The following is an 11155-nucleotide window of genomic DNA, read 5'->3' as shown; positions in this document are numbered from 1 at the left end:
TTTATTTTTTCACTAATATATATAAAGTAAAGGTGGAGACGTAAGTCTATATTTTCACTAATATTTATAATTATACAGTGTGTGATGTATTTTTATGCAGTCAACGGGTTAAAATATAGTTAAAATACTTTTTAAAACAATTACTATGGAATTAACAATTTTATAATACAAAAAATTCATAATTAAATAACTATACACACAAACTTTACATTGTCAATATTACTTAATTTATTCATTGCATACTCCAATATTTTAAAATTTGTAAACTTAATATTTTTTCTGACCATACCTTTTATTTAAATTTTATAATTAAAAAAAAATTAACATTTAAATCCTAACAGTTAGTAGAAAATATCGGGAAAATCCTATAGGCATAGTTATTAATTATTAATTTACAATAATTAAAAGGTTAAAAAGCAAAGGAAGGCAGTGTTGGATGACCAAGTAGTGTGATTGATTGTGTCGCAGTGATCAAACAAACATTAAAAAGAGGATTTTTGTTAAAAAAAAAATAAAAAAGAAGAAGAAAGAAAGAAAGAAAGAAGCAACACCAAATAATTCCTCATCACTGCTTCGACCGAACCAAGACGGCGTGTTGTGTCCTGCCCGCCCTGCCTCTCTCGGAGACCAACGAAACGCTCATTCCATTGCATCGCTCTGTTTCTTTCTTTCTCTTTCTTTCTCTCTCTTCGTGAAATACGAAGCTAAATTATAACCCAATCCCCTGTCAACGAAACAAAACCCCACTTCGATCGATCTGTTTTCTCCCTTCTCTGAATAAATTTCCCCTTTTGATTTATTGCCCTTTGCCGCAATCGGATTCAATTCCAAGCAGAAAGGAAAACCCGGCAATCGATGGATCTCGGGTTCGATGTGATTGTAGGACGGTTCTGGAGGTTGGGCCCGTGATGGGATTGAAATCCGTTGGATTGGAGGGTAGCAAGCACTTGCGCAGTGGAGAGAGGGTAATGAGAAGAAGGGAAGGGATACAATGGAAGTGAAATTGGGGAAACTCAATCTTTCTCTGACTTGAATTTGGCTCCTCTATTTCTCTTTTTCTATTAACTTTCTGTGTGGGTCATGGATGGGGTCGCACGTGCGGACAAGGCTCCGTCCACGGACTTGGTCTCGGAGTGGCGTCCCCGCGGTTCTGCGTTCGTCCCTTGTGTGCCAAAGCCTGGAGAAGAAGCTTCTGCTGCTGCTGCTGCTGAGAAGCCGCAACCGTCTCGCGTGGTTGTGAGGAAGCCCGTGAGTTTCTTGTGTTCTTTTTTATGGTTTTGTCTGAAAACGAGTATGGGTTGAACTTATTTGTGTGTTTTTGTGATCAGAACTGTGCAGTGAGAGTTTTGGACTGAAAAGTAGTATGGGGTGTTGGGATTTAGGGATGCCGGAGGCGGAGACTTTGAAAATAGTCAAGTGAAACAAAACCTCGATTGACATACTCGCTAGTTGTAGTTAGTCCACATTGTCGGTATGTTAAGTATGATTTCTGGGTATGGTGGACTTTGTGCATTCTATAGGTATACTTTTGTTTTGTTCCGTGTAGATTGTCGCCCTCTTAGTATTCACCACTGTTGATCGCAGCAACAGTTGAAAACATGAAAGGGAAGAAGGGGGTTTTAGATTGAATGATGGCATACCATGCTATCCATTTGTATTGGATCCATGGCATACCATAGAGGTTCTTAGCTCCTTAAGTAACTATGCTACCCGCAATTTTGATCGTGTTGAAATTATATTTTTCTTGAACTATCGTATTATTTTTTTGTAAATGACAGCAAAATTCCTTAATGGTACTAGGAACTGGATCTTTTTTATTATATTCATTTGTCTTCAGTTTTGGATTAAATGTTTTGATTCCTTGTCTCATTTAGACTGTTTTTATGCAAATTCCTTTTCCAATTGATGACTTTTGTTGAATTGAGCTACTGATATATGTTCCAGGTCTGTGGTTACTTTTGTCTAATATGCATGTTATGTTATTTTATGTATGGTGCATGTTCAGAATCTGCTCATCATCTCTTCCTAACTCCTTTTGCTACTGATTCTTCATTGAATACACCTGTTTGATTGATGCCTATCATATAACCTTGGAATAATATCTGTGGACTATCTTTAGTGGTTTGGTATATGGAGGATAAATCTCTATTTGCATTGGTTTAAGGCTTTTAACATAGAAAATTTGTATGACAAAGTAGAACTTATTCTACTATTGGTAGTGCATTTGGTTGGAGCCTATAGTTCCATTTAGCTTGGAAGTTGATTTCTGATAAGATTGAGTGATTGCATTCTATTTAATGTAAAACATGGCCTTCATAAGGGCTGTCAAGAAGAAAAAAAATGACTTAACTAAATGTATGTGTCTATGTAAACAGCTAATGTATTATTGTACAGCGTGGGTAATAATGATGGAGGAAATAATTGCCTAATTGGCATAACTGTGTAAATCCTATAATTTCCCTATTACCACAGTTAAGGATATCTGTAATATGAAACACTTCCCCTCATGTTGAAGCATAAAAATCATGTGCACCAAGCTTGTTTCAAATATAATCACTTTGAGGATTCCTTAAAGATTTAGTGAAGACATTTGCAAATTGATTGTTACAATTAACAGAACTAGTGATGATGTCACCCAACAAGAAATTCGCCTTGAGGAAGTGGTAATCTACCTCAATGTTATTGGTTTGAAGCAATGTGCAAGGCAACTTGATAATCACCAATGAGTTTCATCTAAGCAACAACCCCCAGACTTCATTCTTTGAGCAACTGTATAAGTCAAATTACAAGTCATTGAAGCCTTGGCTCAATACTTCCCTTCTGCACTGGACTTGCTTTTTAATTTTCTAGGAAATTAAGTTACCACCAATAAGAAGCAATATCTTGAGGCGAATCTTCTAGAACTGGGAGAATCTGTCCAATTTGTATCCAAATATCCCACCATGTGAGTGTGATCTTTGTCTTCATGCAGAGGACCTTTTCCTGGAGCTCATTTGACGTATTTCAGATTATGAATGACAACATCTCAGTGTCATTCACGATGAGAGTTAAGAAATTGAATCACTATACCATTTGCAATGGAAATATCTAGTTGGATGGCAGTGTGTCAAATCTGCTAGCCAACCAATCTTTTCTACCCTTTTGGATCTGAAAGGGGACCCTAATCTGGTAGAGATGTTTGTAATTGAGATTCATAGGTGTGTCAAGAAGCTTAGCATGACCAGATTTGTTTTCTTGAAAATATCTATTGCATACTTCCTTTGTGAAATGACAATATCACTATATCACTCATAGCTTGTGCTAGCTTTATCTACAATAACTCATGAAGTTTATTAAGATCTTGTGTTTGAAAATGGCGGCACATGTTGCTATAATTGGGTGATGCCATGTTGATTATGTAATAACAAAGTTTTTAAAATAAACAACCTAGTTGAAACATCTTGTGCTAGAATGGTGATGGAAGACTTTTAGACGATGCAGTTGGATGTAATCCAACCCCTTAAAACTAGTCTGTGAGGTGAGGGTTGTCCCCCTCTTATTATATATTCTAGATTTTCAAAAAAAACTTGATGATGAGTTGCAAACCGACTATAATTCCTAGATCCTAGTAGAAAACTTCGAAGTGAATAGACACAACATGGTAAATATTAGTGGGATAATTGATTCATTTACCTCAAACCTGACCAGGCATAGTCTTGGAAATTTAGTTACCCATTTCATTCACTTAGCACATAGAGAACAAGTTAATGCAATTTTCAGGATTGAGGTATTTAAAATGTGCTTTGGGCAGAGGACTATTTGTTAGGAAAACTGCCCGAAAGGCATGGAAATGCTTACAATGTGGATTGGATCTATTATTGACAGGAACTTAACATCTAGCTACTGTACTCGGAGAAGTAAAAAAGAATGTTATGTAGTAGTATAATGGATAAAATATAGAGCAATGATAAAAGGAGTTTGTGGAATTCTATGTTTTAAAAGAATTCTTGAATAGTTACGTTACACCTTCCTCTGGCTCTCTCCATGAAGCTCTCTCCATGAAGTTCTACTGTCAAAACACAAATGTTATTAATATTTTCTAGAATGCAGTTCTATGACTGGATGAAGCATGTAGAAATTAGTAGACATTTTATAAAAGTGAATGTGAATGGAGACCTTATTTGTATGACATTTATTCTGACATCATGGCAAATGGCATTCTTATGAAAGGATTGTTGAAACCCAAATTGCGATTTCTTCCTATAGTTATTATTATAAAGATCCTATCCTAATTAAATAAGTAAATAAGTTAAAATATAAAACAAGAATAAATTCTCAGAGATCATCTAAGATACTAAGAATATTCTAGTATAGTACCCTTGGATATTTTTCGTTTGTAACACTCCCCTCAAGTTGAAGATTACTAAGATTTAGCTTGTTAAAAGAAAATAGCTCACTTTCTTCCAAGTAAAAATTAAGAAAACATAAAATTTGAAGTACACTAAAGATAATAGTTGGAATAGCAACTCAATGATACTGGAGAGAAAGATAGCTTAGCTAGATAATTGGAATGGTCATCAACTTGAGAGAAAATTCATGACAATCAAAGCAGGTCCGTCCTTCTCAAAATCAAATTTGAAAGATTTTAACTAATATTATTGGAGGCCCACAAATTTTTAAACTTGAAACTAGGTTCGATAATGGCTTTTGGGATTAGAGATAAGGTCAGTACATATAAGGTGAAGATGACGCCAGATTAGTGCATCTAGGATATCAATGAGGCTAGTGCATCTAAAAGTTGCCAAACATTAGATAAAGTTGCCAAACATAAGATTGGTGAATGATGAAGTTGGCGATGATGAATGATAACCATGAATCAGAGTGGAATACAAGTTAAGACATTGTGGAAAAGTGACACTCATAGAAAACGGAAGAGGTGACTGATTGTTCCACTTTTTGTTTTTGTTTTGGGGTACCTAGCTGCAAGATGTTAACAAAATAGGTTATGAAGGATGGTACTGCTTTGATACCATGATGGGAAAGAGAGAAAGATAGATGAAAGAGATGCTAAAATTGTGTAACGGAGTAGTCCATTTTATATAAACTGATTACAATAATACAAATAATTATAGGGTTTGTTGAAACTGTTGACAATAAATACAGTGTTATTGAGGTGAAACTAGACCTCCAACTGGAGTGAGAGAATTGACTTAAGCTTTAATTCAAAGAAGAAATTTAGATATGGATATGTTGTCAAGGACTTTCTAGTGTGACTCAGTTCACATTTGATGAGTTTTAGCATGAGTCTGCTTATGGATTTAGTCATGGATCTTGTCCCGAACATGATATGTATGTGCATTGCTAGGAACTCAAGGAAGATGATTGTAGCCAATATAGAAGCATTTGATCTTACTGATTGTAGACGGTGTATTGAGGATTGACTTTCCCTGCATCTCAGTCTGATTCAGTTCAGAATCAAAGTGGAGCTCATAAACAAACAATGAAATGTTAAGGACAATGTGTCTTGATGATAGCTTTAGCATGTTCGTGGTAGAGGGGGGAGTTATTGTCATCTAATTTCTCATAATCAAGAGTCTGAAGGTGATAGGGGAAGAAGAGGAGGGAAGCACACTAGTAGTTTTTTCCATTGTGGACCTTCAAGCTTTTTCTTGGAGATCCCACATCGAGTAGAGATATGGTGAAGTTATAGTATATGAGTTGGAAAACCTCATCTTACAAGTTAGTTTGGTAGAGTTAAGGTAGGTTTAAAAAGTCTACCTTTTGAGACTCTTGGTATCGGGCTAATGGATAGAGATAATTATGAAGAAGAAAATATCAGATGTTATTGCTTAATGATCAAAGTCTTACATTGAGGTATTTATAGGTACAGTTATCATGGTGACAGCTAGCTAACTACCTATAGTACAGCCGTGTAACAGACTTAACCATTTGCAAACAACTAACTAGCCAACAGACAATTGAGTAAATGCTCTTATACAATACTCACCCGTCTGCCTATATAATTCTCCCCTATAGATGTACCTATCTATTGTTGTCTGGGAATTGTTTTATAGGCTATTGCTTTTCTCTCTTATTCATTTCTAATTACATATATTGCAGTAGCATAATTTTATATAAGATGGAAATTTTATACATTATTTTCTTGTCGTTTATATCTGGCTGCTGGAGCTTATGATACCTAAAATATTGAACTGATGCTCACCTTCAAATTTACAGTTGGTGGCTAGATTGACCAAGGAAATAGTTCAAACATACAAAATATGCAATCCACAGTTTAAATATTCTGAAGATCTAAATCCAAAAAGATTTTTGACCAGCCCGTCAGTGGGAGTGCTTAATGATGGCTATGATAATGTAAACTCAGATCTTATTTTGACAGTGAATTTTGTCTTGAACCATTTAGACAAAAATAAAAGGTTTGTTGTCCATATATCCTTTGTTTTTATGTTGTCATTATATATAATTCTTTTTAAATATCGAAAGCTAAATGTTGATTTTCGGATGATGCCACCTTAGTCTTCTTGCAACCTCGGGATGTCTTTATAAACTTTGCATTTTGATGTGGTACAGCTATATTGTCAAAGATCTCCTTGGCCATGGGACATTTGGACAAGTGGCTAAATGCTGGGATTCAGATACCAACAGTTTTGTTGCGGTGAAGATCATTAAAAACCAACCTGCATACTATCAACAAGCACTGGTTGAAGTAACTATCTTATCAACGGTAACCTCCTGATGTGACTTGTTATTATCAAGGTGCTCGTTATTATCAACAGTTTTGTTACTCATGTATGCTCTTTTTTTTTTCATGCAGTTAAATAAGAAGTATGATCATGAGGATAAGCATCACATTGTTCGTATATATGATTATTTTGTACATCAACGACATTTGTGCATTTGCTTTGAATTGTTGGACACAAACTTGTGAGTTCCAGACCTCTGTTTTTCTTTCAGAGTTTATAATCATTGAGAGTCAGGAGTGAATTCAAAGCTTGAAGGGTGTTCACATTCTACTTCACAATTCATATTTTATTGGTTTTGCATGGCTATCCTAGATTTTCTTTTTCTCCCGTATATTTTAGTGTTGACATTGTGTAGTGTACAGGTATGAGCTTATCAAGATGAATCATTTTAGGGGATTGTCCCTTGGTATTGTTCAGCTATTCTCTAAGCAGGTACTACAATTTGATGTATGGCCTTTCTTACTTGGTCCTTTTTCCAGTTTTGATATTTCATAATCAATTTTCTTAAATTTGTTTTAAGATTTTATGCGGACTTGCTCTGCTAAAAGAGGCTGGAGTTATTCATTGTGATCTGAAGCCAGAAAACATTCTTTTATGTACGAGGTTGGTTTCTTGCATCAAGGTGCTCATAAACAACTGTATGCTGCAGCTATTTTGTTAAGGATTTAACACCTATAAAAGGACAGATTTGTTTGAGGGAGTAAAATGAAGAGTTATAACTATCGTTTAAAAAATTACCAGTTGAGTTTTAAAGAACTAAATTTATCATATAAATCAGCATGCTTTTAATCACAATCTGAGGGTTACTTTTGTAGTCATTGGTTATAACTCTTCTCTTTATTCTCTAAGGCGAGTCTGTCAGTTCATAGGAATAAATCCTTTCCTTAGATTTTCTGTGTATGCTGCAGCTATTTTATTGTGATATTTTTATGTATTTATGTTTCATATGTAGCACTGTGAAGCCAGCAGAAATAAAAATTATTGACTTTGGATCAGCATGCATGGAAAACCGCACTGTTTACTCTTACATTCAGGTTTATATTTACTGTAGAAAGTAGGACTTTATGATTCCTATTGTAATTATATTTGTTCTGGTACCTACCCTTGTCCTCTTTTTGTTGCAGAGTCGATATTATAGATCTCCTGAGGTTCTTCTTGGATATCAGTATCCTAACTGATGGAATCAGTAGTTGATGCCTTTCTTTTCAAGCCTTTTTACTTTTGGGGTTTCTCTTTTTGTTGTTTTATTGATTTTCCTTTCTATTACTTCATCATCTTTCTACATTGCAATACTTGAACAAATAGCCTGGTATTCTTAATTGCTTTTAATGTAAAAATGTGCTGCAGCAGGTGGAGCTATAGTTTGAGTTGCCTTATGGCTTTGTTTTTAAAAAGCTTATGGCTTCTACATTTACTTGTTACTTGTTTATTTTACTTGTATGGCTTATTTGGGGAAAATTAATGAAGAAAGTTTTAAATTACAGATCCACTGGAACTACTATCCATAAATCTGTTTCATATTTTCCTTTAATTTTTTGGGATGTGAGGCAATGGATGATTCTGTGATGCGTTGTCTTTCTTTAGTACTTCTTTTAATACATCAATCTTGTAAACATTTTATGACATGTTTGTTATACTAATTTGAACGTGGTTTTCACCATCCTCATGCTTTCAAATATACTTAAGGACACTAAAGATCTTTGGGGTGTCTCACATTTTATTGTATACTCTTCAGAAATTTCTCTTTCTTTAATTTTTCAGCTTATTTTGTTGCACTTCTAGCTTCAGTTTTGTCCTTAACTCTTATCAGATACACAACAGCTATTGATATGTGGTCCTTTGGATGCATAGTGGCGGAATTGTTTCTTGGATTACCATTATTCCCTGGAGCTTCAGAATTTGATCTTTTGAAACGGATGATTGAAATACTTGGGTATGCCACTTTCTCTCAAGGGAGCATTTTAATTAAATAGCTATACAAATTGTATAACAAGGGGGCACTTTCAAGGGTAAAATGCAGTTATAACAGTTGATTAAAAAACTTATGATTGAGCTTTTAGTAACTTCATAATTTGTTACCATTTATCCTCCAACTAAGCGTATGTTTTCCTTCCTCTAAAATCATGACATGTAATCTGTTTAACAAAGAAACACTTGTAAAACATCAATGGGTTAAACACCAGGGCTGAATAAATAACCATTCCTTTAAATGTTGACTTGAGATGAAGTTCACTTCAAAATTGTAGCATTCTTTAACAAAGACGCTAGAACACAACAAAGACATAGCACTGCCTGGGGAGAAACTGGTGCAGGTCGTTAGGGCAGATCCAATTCTTAATAACAAATTTGAAAAACTTATTCTGAAGAAATTTTGGTGGATTCCAATGCATAATAGGATTTGTTAAAATGTGAGAAAAAACAAAGATATTTTGCTGAAACTGTATTTTAATACACAACAGTTGTTGGTTTATATAGGCTTATTTCATTAATTATACCTAAATCCAGGTTATAAATATGAACCTAGCATGATACCAACCTAACCAATTCATGAGCACCTTAAAAGACTCAGTGAAGACATCTATTAACTAATCACTAGATTTGGCGAACTTGTAGTAAAGTTGCCAGAGTCATGTTTGGTAGCTAGCCTCCACATGTTTGGTCTTCTCATAGAAGATCGGATTAGATGCAATATGCAAAGCCACTGGTTATCACAAATGAGGTTCATTTTGTCGATTGTTTGAATTTGTGTTCGCGAAGAAGCAATTTGAACTAGGTCTTCACATGTTATTAAATCCATGACCCCGTATCTCGTTTCAACATTTGATCTTGCTACAACATGTGTCTCACTTTTCCAGGGTATAAAGTTTCCTCTTATTATTATAGAAATAAGGAACTGATCTAGTATAATCAAGAATATTTAGATTGTATATATCAAATCTCCTCTATTTATTGTATTAATTCTTTTTTCTCAATATGAATAAAGCACTCGTTCATATTGTCTCTGAAACACAGTTTCAGCTCAATATTTCTCTCGTGCCTAGACTTTAACATGATATCTATGCTTTTTTCAAAACCATGTTGACTTGGTAGACCCACTATCTCTAAAGGAGTTTTCTTTTATGAACCTTCCTCCGAAGTTTGCTTTCACTGTTCTAGTGTCATCATTGGTGAGTTTCTTGACAAAGTTTTCGGTGATCTTCCTTTTCTCCAGCGAAAACAGGGTTGGGATCATGTGTCCACTGTTGACATGAGCCCCCCATTCTTTTTTGATGGTTTGATATGCTTTTCACTCTCCTTAGGTTATTTTATTATTTTTTCTTGCTTTTTGAAAATAACATTCCTTCTAACACACCACCTCAGCCTCTAGAACAAATTCTCCTATCTTTTCTAACCATATTTTTAGTATCAAGAAGATGGACATCTGTAACTATTCCACTTGGGCTTCTGAAATCTGGTTATGATTAAGTGGGTCAGGCTACAAATCCCATCTCACTACCCTGGTTGAATTTGTTCCTACAAAAAATCGTGAACAATGTATAAAGATTGATGCTCAACTTTGTAGTGTTATTAAATCCACTATTCACACCTCACTCTACTATTTTCCGTCCCTATGGGACATGTGCATCAATTTGGATTGAGGCATGTGCCCTTTATACTAAGGACACAAAATGTCTATATGGCATGTGCTAATATCTCTTAACACTTCTTGCTCCGCAACATTATGAGTGTTTGGTGTCTCTTGGCAGCTTCATGTTGCCTTACATGATTTTAAAAGGCTTCTTCCACCATATGTAGATGTGAGGTGAACAAGGAACTCGAGAATAAAAATATGTTCTCTATGGCCTTGGGCTTGTATGGCTTGCAACAAAAGTATATAAGTGAGTGCAAACTTCACTTTACAAGTTGGTTTTGTAAGATTAAGTTAAATTTAAAGTCAACTTTCTAAGATGTTAGGCCTATTGTGCTACTTGCTATTATTGAACTGTCCACAATTATCTCATTTTATGCTCAAGGTGTTTAGGTCTCGGTGTGATGAATGTGTTGAATATCAACTAAAGATATGATCAAATTATGGTATATAAGTGGGTGAAATATACCAGTTTCTTTTAGGATGTCAAGAGCATATATCTTATGAGATATTACTATAATAATCTTTCCTTGGATTTAAAAAAAGAATCTTTGGATTGAGCAACTCTTTTACCTTGAAATTCTAAAGATTTCCTAGGTCTTTGATGAAGAATGCCCTTCTACTCCATATTTTATTGAAACCGATTAGATAAATATTCTCATGAATTACCATTGCTAAAACAGCATATAGGGATGATATACTACAATTTTATTTTATGATGGAGCTTCTCAATGAAGGAAAACATTTTGGACTTGTTTTCAATTAAAAGAGAATAGTAGAATTG

At 34.7% G+C, this 11155-nt stretch overlaps 1 protein-coding gene across 2 annotated transcripts in view; it reads left to right on the top strand.

Moving 5' to 3' along the window:
• Positions 1-510: 510 nt before the first annotated feature.
• The window catches only part of LOC108339956 (dual specificity protein kinase YAK1 homolog), a 36213-nt gene continuing 25568 nt past the window's right edge, over positions 511-11155 (top strand). Inside the window, exons 1-9 of one of the 2 annotated variants that reach the window (XM_052872057.1) lie at positions 511-1248; positions 6217-6416; positions 6571-6724; positions 6815-6924; positions 7106-7175; positions 7264-7346; positions 7696-7777; positions 7868-7908; positions 8554-8676. In XM_052872057.1, the coding sequence (XP_052728017.1) occupies positions 1081-1248; positions 6217-6416; positions 6571-6724; positions 6815-6924; positions 7106-7175; positions 7264-7346; positions 7696-7777; positions 7868-7908; positions 8554-8676 (1031 nt within the window). In that variant the 5' untranslated portion in view covers positions 511-1080. The remainder of the gene's footprint in view (positions 1249-6216; positions 6417-6570; positions 6725-6814; positions 6925-7105; positions 7176-7263; positions 7347-7695; positions 7778-7867; positions 7909-8553; positions 8677-11155) is intronic. The other variant, XM_017577188.2, reaches the window with a different exon arrangement.

The sequence above is a fragment of the Vigna angularis genome, chromosome 1 (assembly GCF_016808095.1).
Source record: "Vigna angularis cultivar LongXiaoDou No.4 chromosome 1, ASM1680809v1, whole genome shotgun sequence".
Classification (NCBI taxonomy): domain Eukaryota; kingdom Viridiplantae; phylum Streptophyta; class Magnoliopsida; order Fabales; family Fabaceae; genus Vigna; species Vigna angularis.
The sequence above is the reverse complement of the archived record's forward strand: the minus strand, read 5'-3'. Positions and strand labels throughout refer to the sequence as shown.